The sequence below is a fragment of the Panulirus ornatus genome, chromosome 33, assembly GCF_036320965.1.
Source record: "Panulirus ornatus isolate Po-2019 chromosome 33, ASM3632096v1, whole genome shotgun sequence".
Taxonomy (NCBI): Eukaryota; Metazoa; Arthropoda; class Malacostraca; order Decapoda; family Palinuridae; genus Panulirus; species Panulirus ornatus.
The window spans coordinates 3912397-3937453 of record NC_092256.1 but is presented as its reverse complement, the minus strand read 5'-3'; the positions used below and the strand labels follow the sequence as shown (position 1 = coordinate 3937453).

The 25057-nt window shown below is 41.6% G+C and overlaps 1 protein-coding gene across 1 annotated transcript in view; it reads right to left on the bottom strand.

The window, feature by feature from the left end:
• Nucleotides 1-25057, bottom strand: part of LOC139759412 (uncharacterized) — a 351115-nt gene that overhangs the window by 193647 nt on the left and 132411 nt on the right. The window contains exon 2 of the mRNA XM_071681497.1: nt 701-875. Coding sequence (XP_071537598.1) covers nt 701-797 — 97 coding nt within the window. The 5' untranslated portion in view covers nt 798-875. The remainder of the gene's footprint in view (nt 1-700; nt 876-25057) is intronic.

Here is a 25057-nt window from a genome sequence, read left to right as displayed (position 1 = left end):
AGCAAATCTCATTAAAAAAATTGAATATAGTTGTCGTCCAGAAATAAGTTTATCATGAGAATAGCAACACGTTCTGAAAAAATACATGTATCATAATATAACTGATAACATCAAGCAGCTGACAGCAATAATCAAAGGAGTTTCATTTGATGAAACAACTAATATGCATTTGTAAATAGAAAATATTTTGTCATTATGAGCCCCTGTCAGTGTTTTAGGTAGGTGGAGAAACTGACTAGAATGTTTCACTTGGCACAAGCATAAATCTCTCATTAAAAGAATTAAGATAATAACAGAAATATAGTATGAGTATGTTTACTGTATTGCTGAAGGAGGAAGATTATACGAGTAACGTCGCCTCTACTGTAGACCTAAACCCTACCCTTGTACAAACATCTCCAAGCATTTTACATTCTTACATAAAAACTACCTCAGCATGCGCTGAACTTCTCTCTCCTTGTATTTCATCATTATTATTCATATTCCCAGAATGATTAGCATTATACGTATCATCATGTCACTATCAATAATATCATCTTCAATATTTTCAGTATCATGTTTATCAATGCACAATTGTTATCAACACAGTTATAATATCATACCTCACAATTTTGATTATATTGACAAAAGATTATCCCATTTGCTCGGTTTCATCAACTGTATATCATCTATGTATTTAGTTGTATAGACTGGACATTACCTAGGCCTCCGGCATCCAAAATCTCCTGGGCTGATGCTGATGGGGCCAGTGTTAGCAGCCCTAACATGGCCACTGCCATCCACCATCTCATCTTCATGCTTCACGAGCAGGTACCTTAACGGAGGAATTTACTGCTGCTCACAGGTTAATATGGGCTCCCTGGAGATGGAATTTCCTGCAATGAAAATAATGATATGAATTAATCTAACTTCATAAACTTTGTAATAAGCTTATTAAAACCTCAGCTACACACACACACACACACACACACACACACACACACACACACACACACACACACACACACACACACAAATACTTCTTTCTCATAATTTGTCACCATTTCCCCCGTTAACGAGGTAGCACCAGGAACATATGAAGAAAGGCCACATCCGCTCATATCCATTCTCTCGCTGTCAGGCGTAATGCACTGAAACCACAGCTCCCTATCCACATCAAGGCCCCAAAGACCTCTCCATGGTTTACCCCAGACGTTTCACATGCTCTGGTTACAGTCCATAGTCAGCATGTCGAACCAAATATATTTTCATTTATGTTGGCTGAGACGGTACTGGCAAATAAGGCCCTAAGCAAAGCCATCCCAATAACGGTATATATATATATATATATATATATATATATATATATATATATATATATATATATATATATATATATATATATATATATATATATATATATATATATATATATATATATATATATATATATATACATATATATATATATATATATATAGTATGTTTGAGGAAAGGAAACTGGATGTTTTGGCTCTGAGTGAAACGAAGTTTAAAGGTAAAGGGGAAGAGTGGTTTGGGAATGTCTTGGGAGTAAAGTCAGGGGTTAGTGAGAGGACAAGAGCAAGGGAAATAGTAGCGCTACTATTGAAACAGGAGTTGTGGGAGTATGTGATAGAGAGTAAGAAAGTAAATTCTAGATTAATATGGGTAAAACTGAAAATTAATGGAGAGAGATGGGTGATTATTGGTGCATATGCACCTGGGCATGAGAAGAAAGATCAAGAGAGGCAAGTGTTTTGGGAGCAGCGGAATGAGTGTGTTAGTGGTTTTGATGCACGAGACCGGGTTATAGTGATGGGTGATTTGAATGCAAAGGGGAGTAATGTGGCAGTTGAGGGAATAATTGGTATACATGGAGTGTTCAGTGTTGTAAATGGAAATGGTGAAGAGCTTGTAGATTTATGTGCTGAAAAAGGACGGGTGATTGGGAATACCTGGTTTAAAAAGCGAGATATACATAAGTATACGTATGTAAGTAGGAGATGGCCAGAGAGCGTTATTGGATTACGTGTTAATTGATAGACGCACGAAAGAGAGACTTTTGGATGTTAATGTGCTGATAGGTGCAACTGGAGGGATGTCTGATCATTATCTTGTGGAGGCAAAGGTAAAGATTTGTATGGGTTTTCAGAAAAGAAGAGAGAATGCTGGGGTGAAGAGAGTGGTGAGAGTAAGTGAGCTTGGGAAGGAGACCTGTGTGAGGAAATACCAGGAGAGACTGAGTACAGAATGGAAAAAGGTGAGAAAAAGGAGGTAAGGGGAGTGTGGGAGGAATGGAATGTATTTAGGGAAGCAGAGATGTCTTGCGCAAAGGATGCTTGTGGCATGAGTTGCGTGGGAGGTGGGTTGATTAGAAAAGGTAGTGAGTGGTGGGATGAAGAAGTAAGATTATTAGTGAAAGAGAAGAGAGAGTCATTTGGACGATTTTTGCAGGGAAAAAATGCAAATGAGTGAGAGAGGTATAAAAGAAAGAGGCAGGAGGTCAAGAGAAAGGTGCAAGAGGTGAAAAAGAGGGCAAATGAGAGTTGGGGTGAGAGAGTATCATTAAATTTCAGGGAGAATAAAAACATGTTTTGGAAGTAGGTAAATAAAGTGCATAAGACAAGGGAGCAAATGGGAACTTCAGTGAAGGGGGTTAATGGGGAGGTGATAACAAGTAGTGGTGATGTGAGAAGGAGATGGAGTGAATATTTTGAAGGTTTGCTGAATGTGTTTGATGATAGAGTGGCAGATATAGGGTGTTTTGGTCGAGGTGGTGTGCAAAGTGAGAGGGTTAGGGAAAATGATTTGGTAAATAGAGAAGAGGTAGTAAAAGCTTTAAGGAAGATGAAAGCCGGCAAGGAAGCAGGTTTGGATGGTATTGCGGTGGAATTTATTAAAAAAGGGGGTGGCTGTGTTGTTGACTGGTTGGTAAGGTTATTTAATGAATGTATGATTCATGGTGAGGTGCCTGAGGATTGGCGGAATGCTTGCATAGTGCCATTGTACAAAGGCAAAGGGGATAAGAGTGAGTGCTCAAATTACAGAGGTATATGTTTGTTGAGTATTCCTGGTAAATTATATTGGAGGGTATTGATTGAGAGGGTGAAGGCTTGTACAGAGCATCAGATTGGGGAAGAGCAGTGTGGTTTCAGAAGTGGTAGAGGATGTGTGGATCAGGTGTTTGCTTTGAAGAATGTATGTGAAAAATACTTAGAAAAACAAATGGATTTATATGTAGCATTTATGGATCTGGAGAAGGCATATGATAGAGTTGATAGAGATGCTCTGTGGAAGGTATTAAGAATATATGGTGTGGGAGGCAAGCTGTTAGAAGCAGTGAAAAGTTTTTATCGAAGGATGTAAGGCATGTGTACGTGTAGGAAGAAAGTGATTGGTTCTCAGTGAATGTAGGTTTGCGGCAGGGGTGTGTGATGTCTCCTTGTTGTTTAATTTGTTTATGGATGGGGTTGTTAGGGAGGTGAATGCAAGAGTTTTGGAAAGAGGGGCAAGTATGCAGTCTGTTCTGGATGAGAGAGCTTGGGAAGTGAGTTAGTTGTTGTTCGCTGATGATATAGCGCTGGTGGCTGATTCATGTAAGAAACTGCAGAAGCTGGTGACTGAGTTTGGTAAAGTGTGTGAAAGAAGAAAGTTGAGAGTAAATGTGAATAAGAGCAAGGTTATTAGGTACAGTAGGGTTGAGGGTCAAGTCAATTGGGAGGTAAGTTTGAATGGAGAAAAACTGGAGGAAGTAAAGTGTTTTAGATATCTGGGAGTGGATCTGGCAACGGATGGAACCATGGAATCGGAAGTGAATCATATGGTGGGGGAGGGGGCGAAAATTCTGGGAGCCTTGAAGAATGTTTGGAAGTCGAGAACATTATCTCGGAAAGCAAAAATGGCTAAAAATGGGAAATGAGATGTTTGAGGACAATATGTGGTGTGAGGTGGTTTGATCGAGTAAGCAATGTAAGGGTAAGAGAGATGTATTGAAATAAAAACAGTGTGGTTGAGAGAGCAGAAGAGGGTGTTTTGAAATGGTTTGGTCACATGGAGAGAATGAGTGAGGAAAGATTAACCAAGAGGATATATGTGTCAGAGGTGGAGGGAACGAGGAGAAGTGGGATACCAAATTGGAGGTGGAAAGATGGAGTGAAAAAGATTTTGAGTGATCGGGGCCTGAACATGCAGGAGGGTGAAAGGCGTGCAAGGAATAGAGTGAATTGGAACGATGTGGTATACCGGGGTCGACGGGCTGTCAATGGATTGAACCAGGGCATGTGAAGCGTCTGGGGTAACTCATTGAAAGTTGTGTGGGGCCTGGATGTGGAAAGGGAGCCGTCGTTTCGGTGCATTATTGCATGACAGCTAGAGACTGAGTGTGAACGAATGGGGCCTTTGTTGTCTTTTCCTAGCGCTACCTCGCACACATGAGGGGGGAGGGGGATGTTATTCCATGTGTGGCGAGGTGGCGATGAGAATGAATAAAGGCAGACAATGTGAATACATACATATATACATATGTATGTGTCTGTGTGTGTATATATATGTGTACATTGAGATGTATGGGTATGTATATTTGCGTGTGTGGACGTGTATGTATATACATGTGTATGGGGGTGGGTTGGGCCATTTCTTTCGTCTGTTTCCTTGTGCTACTTCGCAAACGCGGGAGACAGGGACAAAGCAAAATAAATGAATAAATATATATATATATATATATATATATATATATATATATATATATATATATATATATATATATATATATATATTTTTTTTTTTTTTTTTTTTTCATACTATTCGCCATTTCCCGCATTAGCGAGGTAGCACTAAGAACAGAGGACTGGGCCTTTGAGGGAATATCCTCACCTGGCCCCCTTCTCTGTTCCTTCTTTTGGAAAAAAAAAAAAAAAAAAACGAGAGGGGAGGATTTCCAGCCCCCCGCTCCCTTCCCTTTTAGTCGCCTTCTACGACACGCAGGGAATACGTGGGAAGTATTCTTTCTCCCCTATCCCCAGGGATAATATATATATATATATATATATATATATATATATATATATATATATATATATTTTTATTATACATGTGTATGGGGGGGGGGGTTGGGCCATTTCTTTCGTCTGTTTCCTTGCGCTACCTCGCAAACGCGGGAGACAGCGACAAAGTATAATAAAAATATATATATATATATATATATATATATATATATATATATATTTTTATTATACTTTGTCGCTGTTTCCCGCGTTTGCGAGGTAGCGCAAGGAAACAGACGAAAGAAATGGCCCAACCCCCCCCCCCCCCATACACATGTATATACATACGTCCACACACGCAAATATACATACCTACACAGCTTTCCATGGTTTACCCCAGACGCTTCACATGCCCTGCTTCAATCCACTGACAGCACGTCAACCCCGGTATACCACATCGCTCCAATTCACTCTATTCCTTGCCCTCCTTTCACCCTCCTGCATGTTCAGGCCCCGATAACACAAAATCTTTTTCACTCCATCTTTCCACCTCCAATTTGGTCTCCCTCTTCTCCTTGTTCCCTCCACCTCCGACACATATATCCTCTTGGTCAATCTTTCCTCACTCATCCTCTCCATGTGCCCAAACCACTTCAAAACACCCTCTTCTGCTCTCTCAACCACGCTCTTTTTATTTCCACACATCTCTCTTACCCTTACGTTACTCACTCGATCAAACCACCTCACACCACACATTGTCCTCAAACATCTCATTTCCAGCACATCCATCCTCCTGCGCACAACTCTATCCATAGCCCACGCCTCGCAACCATACAACATTGTTGGAACCACTATTCCTTCAAACATACCCATTTTTGCTTTCCGAGATAATGTTCTCGACTTCCACACATTCTTCAAGGCCCCCAGGATTTTCGCCCCTTCCCCCACCCTATGATCCACTTCCGCTTCCATGGTTCCATCCGCTGCCAGATCCACTCCCAGATATCTAAAACACTTCACTTCCTCCAGTTTTTCTCCATTCAAACTCACCTCCCAATTGACTTGACCCTCAACCCTACTGTACCTAATAACCTTGCTCTTATTCACATTTACTCTTAACTTTCTTCTTCCACACACTTTTCCAAACTCAGTCACCAGCTTCTGCAGTTTCTCACATGAATCAGCCACCAGCGCTGTATCATCAGCGAACAACAACTGACTCACTTCCCAAGCTCTCTCATCCCCAACAGACTTCATACTTGCCCCTCTTTCCAAAACTCTTGCATTTACCTCCCTAACAACCCCATCCATTAACAAATTAAACAACCATGGAGACATCACACACCCCTGCCGCAAACCTACATTCACTGAGAACCAATCATATATATATATATATATATATATATATATATATATATATATATATATATATATATATATATATATATATATATATATATATATATATATATATATATATATATATATATAGGGAAGCAGTGATGGTCTGCGCAAAAGATGCATGTGGCATGAGAAAGGCAGATTAAAAAGGGTAGTGAGTGGTGGGATGAAGAAGTAAGGTTGTTAGCGAGTGACTGGGATATGTATAAAAGAACGAGGCAGGAGGTCAAGAGGAAGGTGCAAGAGGTGAAAAGGAGGGCAAATGATAGTTGGGGTGAGAGAGTATCGTTAAATTTTAGGGCGAATTAAAAACATGTTCTTCCCCAATCTGATGCTTTCTACATGCCTTCATGCTCTCAATCAACACCCTCCCATATAATTTCCCAGGAGTACTTAACAAACTTATACCTCTGTAATTTGAGCACTCACCTTTATCCCCTTTTCACTTTGTACAATGGCACGATGCATGCATTCTGCTAATCCTCGGGTACTTCACCCTTAACCATACATAGATTGAATATCCTCTCCAACCAGTCAACAAGACAGTCACCCCCTTTTTTGATAAATTCCTCTGCAATACCATCCAATCCCACCGCCTTGCCGGCCTTCATCTTCCGCAAAGCTTTCAATAACTCTTCTCTTCTCTTCTCCCCGACCCTTTCACTTCGCACGCCACCTCGACCAAAACATCCTATATCTGCCTCTCTATCATCTAACACATTCAAGAAACCTTCAAAATACTCACTCCATCTCCTTCTCACATCACCACTACTTGTTATTACCTCCCCATTAGCCCCCTTCACCGATGTTCCCATTTGTTCTCTTGTCTTAAGCAATTTATTTACCTCCTTCCAAAACATCTTTTTATCCTCCCTAAAATTTAATGATGCTCTCTCACCACAACTCTCATTTGCCCTCTTTTTCACCTCGTGCACCGTTCTCTTGACCTCCTACCTCTTTCTTTTATACATCTCCCAGCCATTTGCATTATTTCTCTGCAATAAATCGTCCAAAAGCCTCTCTCTTCTCTTTCACTAATAATCTTACTTCTTCATCCCACCACTCACTACCCTTTCTAATCTGCCCATCTTCCACGTTTCTCATGCCACAAGCATCTTTTGAGCAAGTCATCACTGCTTCCTTAAATACGTCCCATTCCTCCCCCACTCCCCTTACGTCCTTTGTTCCCACCTTTTTCCATTCTGCACTCAGTCCCTCCTGGTACTTCCTCACACAAGTCTCCTTCCCAAGCTCACATACTCTCACCACTCTCTTCACCCCCAACATTCTCTCTTCTTTTCTGAAAAGCTCTACATATCTTCACCTTCGCTCCACAAGATAATGATCAAACATACATTCAGTTGCCCCTCTCAGCACATTAACATCCAAAAGTCTTTCTTTCATTCGCCTATCTAATAACACTCTCTGGTCATCTCTCGTAATTACATACGTATACTTATGTATATCTAACTTTTTAAAACAGGTATTCCCAATCACTAGTCCTTTTTCAGCACATAATTCTAGAAGCTCTTCACCATTTCCATTTACAACACTGAACACCCCATGTACACCAATTACTCCATCAACTACCACATTACTCACCTTTGCATTCAAATCACCCATCACTATAACCTGGTCTCGTGCATCAAATCTGCTAAGGCACTCACTCAGCTGCTCCCAAAACACTTGCCTCTCATGATCTTTCTTCTCGTACCCAGGTGCATAGGTACCAATAATCACCCATCTCTCTCCATCCACTTTCAGTTTTACCCATAACAATCTAGAGTTTACTTTCTTACACTCTATCACATACTCCCACAACTCCTGTTTCAGCGGTAGTGCTACTCCTTCCTTTTCCTTTTCCTCTCACCAACTCCTGACTTTACAACCAAAACATTCCCAAACCACTCTTCTCCTTTACCCTTGAGCTTCGTTTGACTCAGAGCCAAAACATCCAGGGTCTTTTCCTTAAACATACTACCTATCTCTTCTTTTCTCTCATCTTGGTTACCTCCATACACATTTAGACACCCCAATCTGAGCCTTCGAGGAGGATGATCACTTCTCGCATGACTCCTTCTTCTGTTTCCCCTTTCAGAAAGTTAAAATACAAGGAGGGGAGGGTTTCTAGACCCCCAATCCCGTTCCTTTAGTCGCCTTCTATGACACGCGGGGAATGCGTGGGAAGTATTCTTTCTCGCCCTCTCCCTGGGGATAGGGAAGAAGGAATTTTTCTCACGTATTCCCAGTGTGTTATAGAAGGCGAAAAGGGGACGGGATTAAGGGGCTGGAAACCCTCCCATTCTTGTATTACAATTTCTAAAAGAGGAAACGGAAAAAGGAGTCAAGCGGTGAGTGCTCATCCTCCTCGAAGGCTCAGATTGGGGTGTCTAAATGTGTGTGAATGTAACCAAGATGAGAAGGGAGAGTTAGGTAGTATTTTTGAGGAAATAAACCTAGATGTTTTGACTCAGAGTGAAACGAAGCTCAAGGGTAAAGGGGAGGATTGGTTTAGAAAAGTTTTGGGAGTGAAGTAGCGTTTGGTGAGAGGGCAAGAGTTAAGGAAGGAGTAGCACTATTCCTAACGCAGTTGTGGGAGTGTGTGATATAGCGTTAGGAAGGAAATTCTAGATTGATGTGGGTAAAAATGAAAGTGGATGGTGAGACTTATGTGATTATTGGTGCTTATGCACCTGGTCAAGAGAAGAAAGATCTTGAGTACCAAGTGTTTTGGGAGCAGCTGAGTGAGTGCGTTAGCAGTTTTGGTACACGAGACCGGGTATTAGTGATGGGTAATTTAAATGCAAAGGTGAGTAATGTGGCAGTTGAGGGTATAATTGAGGTACATGGGGTATTATGTGTTTTGAATGGAAATGGTAAAGAGCTTCTGGATTTGTGTGCTGAAAAGAGACTGGTGATTGGGAATACCTGGTTCAGAAATAGAGATATACACAAGTATACGCATGTGAGTCGGAGAGATGGTCAAAGGGCATTATTAGATTACGTGTTAATTGATAGGCGTGTAAAAGAGAGACTTTTGAATGTTAATGTGCTGATTAAGGCAACTAGTGGGATGTCTGATCACTATCTTGTGGAGGCGAAGGTGAGGCAGAGAGAATCTCGGGAAGAATAGAGTGATGAGAGTAACTGAGCTTAGAAGGGAAATTTGTGTGAGGAAGCACCAGGAGAGAGTGAGTGTATAATTGCAAAAGTTAATAGTATATTACGTGAGGGGAGTGGTTGAGGAACGGGATTCATTTATGGAAGCAGTTATGCAATTTGCAAGAGATGCATGTGGCATGAGAAAGGTGGGAGGCGAGCAGATTAGAAAGGTAGTGAGTAGTGGGATGAAGAAGTAAAGGTATTACTGAGAGAGAAAAGAGAGGCGTTTGGACGCTACTTGCAAGGACGGAGTGCAAATGACCAGGAGATGTATAAGAGAAAGCGGTAGAAGGTCAAGAGGAAGGTACAAGAGATGAAAAAGTGGGCAAATAAAAGTTAGGGTAAGAGAGTATCGTTAAAGTTTAGGGAGAATAAAAATATGTTTTGGAAGGAGCAAAATATCGTGCGTAAGAGGAGAGAACGAATAACAACTTTGTTGAACGGGGGGAGGGGGGGGGGGTTTTGAGCGATAACAGGTACTGATGCAGTGAGGAGATGGAGTGAGTATTTTGATGATTTGTCGAATATGTTTGATGACTGAGTGGCAGACGTAGGGTGTGTTGGTTGGGGTGCTGTGCGAAGGGAGAGAGTCAGGGAGCGTGGTTTGGTGAAGAGAGAAGAGGTGGTGAAAGCCTTGCCAAAGATGAAATCCGGCAAGGCGGCGGGATTGGATGGTATTGCAGTTGAATTTATTAACAAAGGGGGTGACTGCGTTGTTGATTGGTTGGTAAGGATATTCAGTGTATGTATGGATAACGGTAAATTGCCTGAGGATTAGCGGAATGTATGCATAGTGCCATTGTACAAAGGCAAAGGGGATAAAGGTGAGTGTTCAAGCTACAGAGGCATAAGTTTGTTGAGTATCCCTGAAAAATTGTATGGAAGGGTAGTGACTGAGAGGGTGAAGGCATGTACAGAGCATCAGATTGGGGAAGAACACTGTGGTTTCAGAAGTGGTAGAGGATGTGTGGATCAGGTGTTTGCTTTGAAGAATGTGTGTCAGAAATACTTAAAGAAACAGATGAATTTGTATGTGGCATTTATGGATCATAAAAAGGCATATGACAGGGTGGATGGATATGCTTTGTGGAAGGTCTTAAGAATATAAGGTGTGGGAGGTAAGCTGGTAGAAACAGTGAGAAGTTTTAATCAAGGGTGTAAGGTGTAACGAGTAGGAAGAGAGGAGAGTGATTGGTTCCCAGTGAAGGTCGGTCTGCGGCAGAGGTGTGTGGTGTTACCATGGTCGTTTAATTTGTTTATGGATGGGTTAGTTAGGGAGGAAGTAAAACGATGAAAAATATGATACAAAACTGTAAAATCTTTAAATCAATATAACAACGAGCAATCAGCTTGGCTTTCGCGAATATAAATCCTGTCTAAGAGGTCCATCAGAAATTTTCCATATCATATAAAAAAAAAAGGAACTCGAAAATACCTTCATATACTTAAATATACTTAAATTTTCAAAAGGCATTCGACACAGTACCATGCAAGAGACTACTGTGTAAAATTGAAATCCCATCGTGTAAGAGACGAATCATGGAAGTACGAAATAGTTGTGAATGGTCATGCCTCTGTTTGGCTGAACGTGATAAGTGGGGTGTCATGGGAATCAGTTCTCAGCCCTATTCTTTTTGTGAAATCTTTGTTCTCGAAATCTGCATATACAAAAGTAGATGGCATATCCAAAGGTAAACAAAGAAAAGGATCTTAGATTTGTCTTCGGTAACAATAAGAAGTACACTAAGCAGTGAAGAACAGTGAGTGATAAAACAAAACAATTGCCATGTTCTGTAGCTGGGAACATTGATCAGAAAAGTTAGAAACAAATCTTGACCAGATACGATCTTGGCGTTATTCAAGGTATTAGCTTTATGAATTGTATAACAAAAATACTGGTGAAGAAGTGACACGTAAGTCTATTCACATACAAACAAGATACACAAGTGAGATTAGGTAAACCAGAAGCGTGTGTGTGGCGAATGCCCGAGATCTTCTCTCTTCTGACGATAGGGCGCATCACGCTCGTTCAAGACGGAAAACGAACGTAATGTACTATATTATCAACAATACATGTAGGGGTACATGATGCGATACATGAAGATACATGACACGAAAATCATCCAATGTAAGACTATATCTTTAAATGAGCGTCCAAGTCTGGTCCGCGAAATACACAAATGAAAAACCAGCAAGTGCACGGAGGGCTAAAAATCAACCATATCCCTAAGAAACCTAAATATGAAGATCTACGGTCAAATATCTTTTTCTCTGAGCACGTTAAATTTTCAAAATCCAATTGCAGTATAAAATTTCGAAATAAAAGGCAACTCAACTCTATAAAAAAAAAATTGGATACAATAATAACATGGAAAAAGTTTCCCAGCAAATAGAAGTACTTAACACTGGAGCAAGTGTAGTAAGTGTAGTAATACAGACAAACTCGTGGGCAAACGTTTTACCTTGCTTGAGCCAAAGTACTTTTTCTTCAACAGGATTGTTAACATGTGGAAAACTCTGCCAAGTAGAGTGGTTGAAAGCAGTAATATAGATACGTTTAAGAACAGACTTGATATATACTTCGCTTTAAGTCCACAACTTTTCGCCTCCTTAGTCAAAATAACAATTTGCAGGTTATTCTTTTTGAATGATCTGTATGCCATCTAACTTGTACCACACTATTCTCTGAGTTTCTGATATCTTTCACCACCACAAACAGCCTCAAAAGGACCCAGTGGTCTGTTGCTTTTTGAATTCCTTTGTATTTCCTTGTTAAATGTTAATGCAAAGACTAAATGCGGTGTCACACAATAACTTTTCGTCTCCATTTCCTGACCTGTCGCAGTATTTTTCATAAATTACCATCAGCTGCGCGGCCCATCATGCTATACAAAATGGCTCGTCTTGACCGCCAGTTCCCGCGTTAGCAAGGTAGCGCCACGAACAGCCGAAGAAAATTCACATTCCGTCACATCCATTACCTAGCTGTCATGTGCAATGCACCGGAGCCACAACTCCCTATCAACAACCAGGCCCAACAAATCTTTCCATGGTTTACCCCGGCCGCTTCACATGCCCTTGTTCATTCTAATGACAGCACGTCGACCCCTGTATACCACATTGTCCTAATTCAGTGTATCCCGTGCACAACTTTCACCCTCCTGCATGTTCAGGCCCGGATCATTCAAAATATTTTTCACGCCATCCTTCCATCTCCAATTTGGTCTCCCCGTTCTCCTTGTTCGCTCCACTTCTGACACATATATCCTTTGTCAATCTTTCCTCACTCATTCTCTCCAAATGTCCAAATCATTTCAACACATCCCCTTCTGTTCTCTCAACCACATTTTAATTACCACACATCTCTCTTACCCTTTCATGTCTTACTCGATCAAACTACCTCACACCACATATCGTCCTCAATCATTTCATATCCAATACATCCACCCTTCTCGGCACAGCTTTGCATCCATATAATATTGTTGGAACTACTTTAGATATACTCATTTTTGCCCTCTCTCTTTCCACACATCCTTCAGTGCTTCCAGTCCTTTGCCCCCTCCCTTAACCTATGAATCACTTGCTTCCAAGGTTCCATCCACGGCGGGTTTGGATGGTATTGCAGTGGAATTTATTCAAAAAGGGGGTGACTGTGTTGTTGACTGGTTGGTGAGGATATTCAGTGTATGTATGGCTCATTGTGAAGTGCGTGAGGATTGGAGGAATGCATGCATAGTGCAATCATACAATGGCAAAGGGGACAAAGGTGAGTACTCAAATTACAGAGGTATAGGTTTGTTTAGTATTCCTGGGAAATTATATGGGAGGGAATTGATTGAGACGGTGAAGGCATCTACAGAACATCAGATTGGGGAAGAGCAGTGTGGTTTCAGAAGTGATAGAGGATTTGTGGATCAGGTGTTTGCTTTCAAGAATGTATGTGAGAAATACTTAGAAAAACAAATGGATTTGTCTGTAGCAATAATGGATCTGGAGAAAGCATATGATAGAGTTGATAGAGATACTCTGTAAAAGGTATTAAGAGTATATGGTGTGGAAGGAGAGTTGCTGGAAGCAGTGAAAAGTTTTTTTATCGACGATGTAAGACGTGTACAAGTAGGAAGAAAGGAAACTGATTGGTTCTCAATGAAGTGGCAGGGGTGCGTGATGTCTCCATGGTTGTTTAATTTGTTTATGGATGGGGTTGTTAGGGACGTGAATGGAAGAGTTTTGGAAAGAGAGGCAAGTACGCAGTCTGTTGTGGATGAGAGGACTTGGGAAGTGAGTCAGTTGTTGCTCGCTGATGGTACAGCGCTGGTAGCTGATTCAGCTGAAAAACAGCAGAAGCTGGTGACTGAGTTTGAAAGAAGAACGTACAGTAGGGTTGAGGGACAAGTCAATTGGGAGGTAAGTTTAAATGGAGAAAAAATGGAGGAAGTGAAGTGTTTTAGATATCTGGGAGTGAATTTAGCAGCGGATGGAACCATGGAAGCGGAAGTGAGTCACAGGGTGGGGGAGGGGGCAAAGGTTCTGGGAGCGTTGAAAAAATGTGGGAAGGCGAGAACATTATCTCGGAAAGCAAAAATGGGCATGTTTAAAAGAATAGTGACTCCAACAATGTTATATGGTTACGAGGCGTGGGCTATAGATTAGGTTGCGCGGATGAGGGTGGATGTGTTGGAAATGAGACCTTTGAGGACAATAAATAGTGTGAAGTGGTTTGATCGAGAAAGTAATGAAAGGGTAAGAGAGATGTGTGATAATAAAAAGAGTGTGGTTGAGAGAGCAGAAAAGGGTGAATTGAAATGGCTTTTTCACATGGAGAGAATGAGTGAGGAAAGATTGACAAATAGGATATATGTGTCACAGGTGGAGAGAATGAGGAGAAGTGGGAGACCAAATTGGAGGTGGAAGGATGGAGTGAAAAAGATTTTGAGCTATCGGGGCCTGAACATGCAGGGGGGTGAAAGGCGTGCAAGGAATAGAGTGAATTGGAATAATGTGGTATAATGGGGTCCACGTGCCGTCAATGGATTGAACTAGGGCATGTGAAGCGTCTGGGGTAAACCATGGAACGTTTTGTGAGGCCTGGATGTGGAAAGGGAGCTGTGGTTTCGTTGCATTATACGTGACAGCTAGAGACTGAGTGTGAACGAATGTGGCCTTTGTTGTCTTTTCCTAGCACTACCTCGCGCGCTTGCGCGGGGAGGAGGGGTTGTCATTTCATGTATGGCGGGGTGGCGACGGGAATGAATAAGGGCAGCAGGTATGAATTATGTACATTTTATATATGTATATATCTGTGTATGTATATATATGTATACGTTAAAATGTATAGGTATATATATATGCGTGTGTGGACGTGTATTAATATACATGTGTATGTGGGTAGGTTAGGCCAATCTTTCGTCTATTTCCTTGCGCTGCATCGCTAGGCGGAAGGCAGCGAGAAAATATAATAAAAATAAATATATATATATATATATATATATATATATATATATATATATATATATATATATATATATATATATATATATATATATATATATAATTTTCTATTTCCCTTTGTCGCTGCCTCCCACGTTAGCGAGTTAGCTCAAGGAAACAGAGGAAAGAATGGCCCAACCCACCCACATACACATGTATATACATACACGTCTACACACGCAAATGATATACCTATACATCTCAACGTATACATATACTTACACACACAGACATATACATATATACACATGTACATAATTCATATTGTTGGCCTTATTCATTCCCATCACCACCTCGCCACACATGAAATAACAACACTCTCCCGCCGCATATGCGCGAGGTAGCGCTAGGAAAAGACAACAAAGGCCACATTCGTTCACACTCAGTCTCTAGCTGTCAAGTAATAATGCACCGAAACTACAGCTTCCTTTCCACATCCAGGCCCCACAGAACATTCCATGGTTTACCCCAGACGCTTCACATGCCCTGGTTCAATCCATTGACAGCCCGTCGACCCCGGTATACCACATCGTTCCAATTCATTCTATTCCTTGCACGCCTTTCACCATCCTGCATGTTCAGGCCCCGATCACTCAAAACCTTTTTCACCCCATCTTTCCACCTCCAATTTGGTCTCCCACTTCTCCTCGTTCCTTCCAACTCTGACACATATATCCTCTTTGTCAATCTTTTCTCACTCATTCTTTCCATGTTACCATATCATTTCAAAACACCCTCTTCTGCCCTCTCAACCACACTCTTTTTATTACCACACATCTCTCTTACACTATTATTACTTACTCGATCAAATCCCCTCACACCACATATTGTCCTCCAATATCTCATTTCCAGCATATCCACCCTCCCCCGCACAACTCTATCTATAGCCCACGCCTCGCAACCATATAACACTGTTGGAACCACTATTCCTTCAAACATACCTATTTTTGCTTTCCGAGATAATGTTCTCGACTTCCACACATTCTTCAACGCTACAAGAACTTTCGCCCCCTCTCCCACCCTATGATTTACTTCCGCTTCCATGGTTCCATCCGCTGCCAAATCCACTCCCAAATATCTAAAACACTTCACTTCCTCCAGTTTTTCTCCATTCAAATTTACCTCCCAATTGACCTGTCCCTCAACCCTACTGTACCTAATAACCTTGCTCTTATTCACATTTACTCTCAGCTTTCTTCTTTCACACACTACACCAAACTCAGTCACCAGCTTCTGCAGTTTTTCACACGAATCAGCCACCAGGACTGTATCATTAGCAAACAACAACTGACTCACTTCCCAAGCTCTCTCATCCAGAACAGACTGCATACTTGCCCCTCTTTCCAAAACTCTTGCATTCACCTCCGTAACATCCCAATCCATAAACAAATTAAACAACCATGGAGAGACATCACACACCCCTGCCGCAAACCAACATTCACTGAGAACCAATCACTTTCCTCTCTTCCTACACGTACACATGACTTACATCCTCGATAAAAACTTTTCACTGCTTCTAACAACTTGCCTCCCACACCATATATTCTTAATACCTTCCACAGAGCATCTCTATCAACTCTATCATATGCCTTCTCCAGATCCACAAATGCTACATACAAATCCATTTGCTTTTCTAAGTATTTCCCACATACATTGTACGAAGCAAACACCTAACCCACACATCCTCTACCAATTCTGAAACACACTGCTCTTCCCCAATCTGATGCTCTGTACATGCCTTCACCCTCTCAATCATTACCCTCCCGTATAATTTCCCAGGAATACTCAACAAACGTATACATTTGAAATTTGAGCACTCACTTTTATCCCCTTTGCCTTTGTACAATGGCACTATGCAAGCATTCCGCCAATCATCAGGCACCTCCCCATGAGTCATACATACATTGAATAACATTAATATACTTCCGCGTTGTACAGTTAGGTTCGGTAAAATGCTATCTGCTGGCTATGCGCGCCTGTACGGAAATGACCAGTGTAGACCCCGTTGCTCACCAACGTGAGACGAAGGGTATTCGAGTACATAGTATTCGAATAGTTATTTCCTATTAGCCAGGCCCATAGCCTAGCGGTAGCATTTCCGCCTGTTACACAGGAGTCCCGGGTTCGATCCAGGCTGTTGGGGGTTTGTATGAAGGTGCGCGTTCCTATGCACTTTGTTCGTATATATATATATATATATATATATATATATATATATATATATATATATATATATATATATATGATAGAGTTGATAGAGATGCTCTGTGGAAGGTATTAAGAATATATGGTGTGGGAGGAAAGTTGTTAGAAGCAGTGAAAAGTTTTTATCGAGGATGTAAGGCATGTGTACGTGTAGGAAGAGAGGAAAGTGATTGGTTCTCAGTGAATGTAGGTTTGCGGCAGGGGTGTGTGATGTCTCCATGGTTGTTTAATTTGTTTATGGATGGGGTTGTTAGGGAGGTAAATGCAAGAGTTTTGGAAAGAGGGGCAAGTATGAAGTCTGTTGGGGATGAGAGAGCTTGGGAAGTGAGTAAGTTGTTGTTCGCTGATGATACAGCGCTGGTGGCTGATTCATGTGAGAAACTGCAGAAGCTGGTGACTGAGTTTGGTAAAGTGTGTGGAAGAAGAAAGTTAAGAGTAAATGTGAATAAGAGCAAGGTTATTAGGTACAGTAGGGTTGAGGGTCAAGTCAATTGGGAGGTGAGTTTGAATGTAGAAAAACTGGAGGAAGTGAAGTGTTTTAGATATCTGGGAGTGGATCTGGCAGCGGATGGAACCATGGAAGCGGAAGTGGATCATAGGGTGGGGGAGGGGGCGTAAATCCTGGGGGCCTTGAAGAATGTGTGGAAGTCGAGAACATTATCTCGGAAAGCAAAAATGGCTATGTTTGAAGGAATAGTGGTTCCAACAATGTTGTATGGTTGCGAGGCGTGGGCTATGGATAGAGTTGTGCGCAGGAGGATGGATGTGCTGGAAATGAGATGTTTGAGGACAATGTGTGGTGTGAGGTGGTTTGATCGAGCGAGTAACGTAAGGGTAAGAGAGATGTGTGGAAATAAAAAGAGCGTGGTTGAGAGAGCAGAAGAGGGTGTTTTGAAGTGGTTTGGGCACATGGAGAGGATGAGTGAGGAAAGATTGACCAAGAGGATATATGTGTCGGAGGTGGAGGGAACGAGGAGAAGAGGGAGACCAAACTGGAGGTGGAAAGATGGAGTGAAAAAGATTTTGTGTGATCGGGGCCTGAACATGCAGGAGGGTGAAAGGAGGGCAAGGAATAGAGTGAATTGGAGCGATGTGGTATACCGGGGTTGACGTGCTGTCAGTGGATTGAATCAAGGCATGTGAAGCGTCTGGGGTAAACCATGGAAAGCTGTGTAGGTATGTATAGTTGCGTGTGTGGACGTATGTATATACATGTGAATGGGGGGGGGTTGGGCCATTTCTTTCGTCTGTTTCCTTGCGCTACCTCGCAAACGCGGGAGACAGCGACAAAGTATAATAAAAAATAATAAAATAATATATATATATATATATATATATATATATATATATATATATATATATATATATATATATATATATATATATATTTTTTTTTTTTTTATACTTTGTCGCTGTCTCCCGCGTTTGCGAGGTAGCGCAAGGAAACAGACGAAAGAAATGGCCCAACCCCCCCCCCCCCATACACATGTACATACACACGTCCACACACGCAAATATACATACCTACACAGCTTTCCATGGTTTACCCCAGACGCTTCACATGCCTTGATTCACTCCACTGACAGCACGTCAACCCCTGTATACCACATCGCTCCAATTCACTCTATTCCTTGCCCTCCTTTCACCCTCCTGCATGTTCAGGCCCCGATCACACAAAATCTTTTTCACTCCATCTTTCCACCTCCAATTTGGTCTCCCTCTTCTCCTCGTTCCCTCCACCTCCGACACATATATCCTCTTGGTCAATCTTTCCTCACTCATTCTCTCCATGTGCCCAAACCATTTCAAAACACCCTCTTCTGCTCTCTCAACCACGCTCTTTTTATTTCCACACATCTCTCTTACCCTTACGTTACTTACTCGATCAAACCACCTCACACCACACATTGTCCTCAAACATCTCATTTCCAGCACATCCATCCTCCTGCGCACAACTCTATCCATAGCCCACGCCTCGCAACCATACAACATTGTTGGAACCACTATTCCTTCAAACATACCCATTTTTGCTTTCCGAGATAATGTTCTCGACTTCCACACATTTTTCAAGGCTCCCAAAATTTTCGCCCCCTCCCCCACCCTATGATCCACTTCCGCTTCCATGGTTCCATCCGCTGACAGATCCACTCCCAGATATCTAAAACACTTCACTTCCTCCAGTTTTTCTCCATTCAAACTCACCTCCCAATTGACTTGACCCTCAACCCTACTGTACCTAATAACCTTGCTCTTATTCACATTTACTCTTAACTTTCTTCTTCCACACACTTTACCAAACTCAGTCACCAGCTTCTGCAGTTTCTCACATGAATCAGCCACCAGCGCTGTATCATCAGCGAACAACAACTGACTCACTTCCCAAGCTCTCTCATCCCCAACAGACTTATATATATATATATATATATATATATATATATATATATATATATATATATATATATATATATATATATATAAATATATATATATATATATATATATATATATATATATATATATATATATATATATATATATATATATATATATATATATATATATATATATATATATTATCCCTGGGGATAGGGGAGAAAGAATACTTCCCACGTATTCCCTGCGTGTCGTAGAGGGCGACTAAAAGGGAAGGGAGCGGGGGGGCTGGAAATCCTCCCCTCTCGTTTTTTTTTTTTCTTAATTTTCCAAAAGAAGGAACAGAGAAGAAGGCCAGGTGAGGATATTCCCTCAAAGGCCCAGTCCTCTGTTCTTAACGCTACCTCGCTATCGCGGGAAATGGCGAATAGTATAAATATATATATATATATATATATATATATATATATATATATATATATATATATATATATATATATATATATATATATATATATATATATATATATATATTGGGGATGAGAGAGCTTGGGAAGTGAGTCAGTTGTTGTTCGCTGATGATACAGCGCTGGTGGCTGATTCATGTGAGAAACTGCAGACGCTAGTGACTGAGTTTGGTAAAGTGTGTGAAAGAAGAAAGTTAAGAGTAAATGTGAATAAGAGCAAGGTTATTAGGTACAGTAGGGTTGAGGGTCAAGTCAATTGGGAGGTGAGTTTGAATGGAGAAAAACTGGAGGAAGTGAAGTGTTTTAGATATCTGGGAGTGGATCTGGCAGCGGATGGAAACATGGAAGCGGAAGTGGATCATAGGGTGGGGGAGGGGGCGAAAATTCTGGGAGCCTTGAAGAATGTGTGGAAGTCGAGAACATTATCTCGGAAAGCAAAAATGGCTATGTTTGAAGGAATAGTGGTTCCAACAATGTTGTATGGTTGCGAGGCGTGGACTATGGATAGAGTTGTGCGCAGGAGGATGGATGTGCTGGAAATGAGATGTTTGAGGACAATGTGTGGTGTGAGGTGGTTTGATCGAGTAAGTAACGTAAGGGTAAGAGAGATGTGTGGAAATAAAAAGAGCGTGGTTGAGAGAGCAGAAGAGGGTGTTTTGAAATGGTTTGGTCACATGGAGAGAATGAGTGAGGAAAGATTGACCAAGAGGATATATGTGTCGGAGGTGGAGGGAACGAGGAGAAGAGGGAGACCAAATTGGAGGTGGAAAGATGGAGTGAAAAAGATTTTGTGTGATCGGGGCCTGAACATGCAGGAGGGTGAAAGGAGGGCAAGGAATAGAGTGAATTGGAGCGATGTGGTATACCGGGGTTGACGTGCTGGCAGTGGATTGAATCAAGGCATGTGAAGCGTCTGGGGTAAACCATGGAAAGCTGTGTAGGTATGTATATTTGCGTGTGTGGACGTATGCATATACATGTGTATGGGGGTGGGTTGGGCCATTTCTTTCGTCTGTTTCCTTGCGCTACCTCGCAAACGCGGGAGACAGCGACAAAGCAAAAAAAAAAAAAAAAAATATATATATATATATATATATATATATATATATATATATATATATATATATATATATATATATATATATATATATATATATATATATTATCCTTGCGAAAAAAGGGGGAGAAAGAATACTTCCCCCTCATTCCTCACGTGTCGTAGAAGGCGACTAATGGGGACGTGAGCGGGGGCTAGAAACCTTCCCCAAATTGTATTTTAACTTTCTAAAAGGGGAAACAGAAGAAGGAGTCACGCGTGGAGTGCTCATCCTCCTCGAAGGCTCAGATTGGGGTGTCTAAATGTGTGTGAAGGTAATTAAGATGAGAAAAAAGGATAGATAGGTAGTATGTTTGAGGAAAGGAACCTGGATGTTTTGACTCTGAGTGAAACGAAGCTCAAGGGTAAAGGGGAAGAGTGGTTTGGAAATGTTTTGGGAGTAAAGTCAGGAGTTGGTGAGAGGACAAGAGCAAGGGAAGGAGTAGCACTACTCCTGAAACAGTAGTGGTGGGAGTATGTGATAGAGTGTTAGAAATACATAGATATGGGTAAAACTGAAAAAGGATGGAGAGAGATGGGTTATTATTAGTGCATATGCACCTTGGCATGAGAAGAAAGATCATGAGAGGCAAGTGTTTTGGGAGCAGCTGAGTGTTTTAGTAGTTTTGGTGCACGAGACCGGGTTATAGTGATTGGTGATTTGAATGCAAAGGTGAGTAATGTGGCAGTCGAGGGAATAATTGGTGTACATAGGGTGTTCAGCGCTGTAAATGGAAATGGTGAGGAGCTTGTAGATTTGTGTGCTGAAAAAGGACTGATGATTGGGAATACCTGGTTTAAAAAGAGAAATATGCATAAGTATACGTGTGTAAGTATTAGAAATGACCAGAGAGCGTTATTAGATTACGTGTTAATTGAAAGGCGCGCGAAAGAGAGACTTTTGAATGTTAATGTGCTGAGAGGAGCAACTGGGGGGATGTCTGATCATTATTTTGTGGAGGCGAAGGTGACGATTTGTAGAGGTTTTCAGAAAAGAAGAGAAAATGTTGAGGTGAAGGGAGTGGTGAGAGTAAGTGAGCTTGGAAAGGAGACTTGTGTGACGAAGTACCAGGAGAGATTGAGAGCAGAATGGAAAAAGGTGAGAGCAAATGACGTAAGGGGAGTGGGAGAGGAATGGGATGTATTTAGGGAAGCAATGATGGCTTGCGCAAAAGATGTTTGTGGCATGAGAAAGGTAGGAGGTGGGCAGATTAGAAAGGGTAGTGAGTGGTGGGATGAAGAAGATTATTAGTGAAAGAGATGAGAGAGGCATTTGGACGATTTTTGCAGGGAAATAGTGCAAATGACTGGGAGATGTATAAAAGAAAGAGGTAAGAGGTCAAGAGAAAGGTGGAAGAGGTGAAAAAGAGGGCATCTGAGAGTTGGGGTGAGAGAGTATTAATAAATTCTAGGGAGAATAAAAAGATGCTTTGGAAGGACGTAAAGAGATTGCGGAAGACAAGAGAACAAATGGGAACATCGGTGAAGGGGGCTAATATGGAGGTAATAACAAGTAGTGATGAAATGAGAAGATCGAGTGAGTATTTAGAAGGTTTGTTGAATGTATTTGATGATAGAGTGGCAGATATAGGGTGTTTTGGTTGAGGTGGTGTGCGAAGTGAGAGGATCAGGGAGAATGGTTTGGTAAACAAAGAAGAGGGAGCATAAACTTTGCGGATGATGAAAGCCGGCAAGGTGGCAGGTTTGGATGGTATTGCACTGGCACTTATTTAAAAAGGGGGTTACTGTGTTAACTGGTTGGCTAGGATATTCAATTCATGTGTGGTTCTTGGTGAGGTGCCTAAGGATTGGCGAAATGCATGCATATTGCCAATGTACAAAGGCAAAGGGGATTAAGGTGAGTGTTCAATTTAAAGAGTATAAGTTTGTTGAGTGTTCCTGATAAATTATATGGAAAGGTATTGATAGAGAGGGTGAAGGCATGTACAGAACATGAGATTGGGGAAGATCAGTGTGGTTTCAGAAGTGGTAAAGGATGAGTAGATCAGGTGTTTGCTTTGAAGAATGTGTGTGAGAAATACTTAGAAAAGCAAATAGATTTGTATGTAGCATTTATGGATCTGAAGAAGGCATATGATAGAGTGTGGGAGGCAAGCGTTAGAAGCAGTGAAAAGTTTTTATCGAGGATGTAAGACATGTGTACGAGTTGGAAGAAAGGAAAGTGATTGGTTCTCAGTGAATGTCGGTTTTTGGCTGGGGTGCGTGATGTCTCCATGGATGTTTAATTTGTTTATGGATGGGGTTGTTAGGAAGGTGAATGCAAAAGTTTTGGAGAGAGGGGCAAGTATGCAGTCTGTTGTGGGTGAGAGGGCTTGGGAAGTGAGTCAGATGTTGTTCGCTGATGATACAGCGCTTATAATTGATACGGGTAAGAAACTGCAGAAGTTGATGACTGAGTGTAGTAAAGTGTGTGAAAGAAGAAAGCTGAGAGTAAATGTGAATAAGAGCAAGGTTGGATTGAGGGGCAAGCTAAATGGGAGGTAAGTCTGAATGGAGAAAAACTGGAGGAAGTGAAGTGTTTTAGATATCTGGGAGTGGATTTAGCAGCGGATGGAACCATGGAAGCGGAAGTGGATCATAGGGTGGGGGAGGGGGCGTAAATCCTGGGGGCCTTGAAGAATGTGTGGAAGTCGAGAACATTATCTCGGAAAGCAAAAATGGCTATGTTTGAAGGAATAGTGGTTCCAACAATGTTGTATGGTTGCGAGGCGTGGGCTATGGATAGAGTTGTGCGCAGGAGGATGGATGTGCTGGAAATGAGATGTTTGAGGACAATGTGTGGTGTGAGGTGGTTTGATCGAGCGAGTAACGTAAGGGTAAGAGAGATGTGTGGAAATAAAAAGAGCGTGGTTGAGAGAGCAGAAGAGGGTGTTTTGAAGTGGTTTGGGCACATGGAGAGGATGAGTGAGGAAAGATTGACCAAGAGGATATATGTGTCGGAGGTGGAGGGAACGAGGAGAAGAGGGAGACCAAACTGGAGGTGGAAAGATGGAGTGAAAAAGATTTTGTGTGATCGGGGCCTGAACATGCAGGAGGGTGAAAGGAGGGCAAGGAATAGAGTGAATTGGAGCGATGTGGTATACCGGGGTTGACGTGCTGTCAGTGGATTGAATCAAGGCATGTGAAGCGTCTGGGGTAAACCATGGAAAGCTGTGTAGGTATGTATAGTTGCGTGTGTGGACGTATGTATATACATGTGAATGGGGGGGGGTTGGGCCATTTCTTTCGTCTGTTTCCTTGCGCTACCTCGCAAACGCGGGAGACAGCGACAAAGTATAATAAAAAATAATAAAATAATATATATATATATATATATATATATATATATATATATATATATATATATATATATATATATATATATATATTTTTTTTTTTTTTATACTTTGTCGCTGTCTCCCGCGTTTGCGAGGTAGCGCAAGGAAACAGACGAAAGAAATGGCCCAACCCCCCCCCCCCATACACATGTACATACACACGTCCACACACGCAAATATACATACCTACACAGCTTTCCATGGTTTACCCCAGACGCTTCACATGCCTTGATTCACTCCACTGACAGCACGTCAACCCCTGTATACCACATCGCTCCAATTCACTCTATTCCTTGCCCTCCTTTCACCCTCCTGCATGTTCAGGCCCCGATCACACAAAATCTTTTTCACTCCATCTTTCCACCTCCAATTTGGTCTCCCTCTTCTCCTCGTTCCCTCCACCTCCGACACATATATCCTCTTGGTCAATCTTTCCTCACTCATTCTCTCCATGTGCCCAAACCATTTCAAAACACCCTCTTCTGCTCTCTCAACCACGCTCTTTTTATTTCCACACATCTCTCTTACCCTTACGTTACTTAC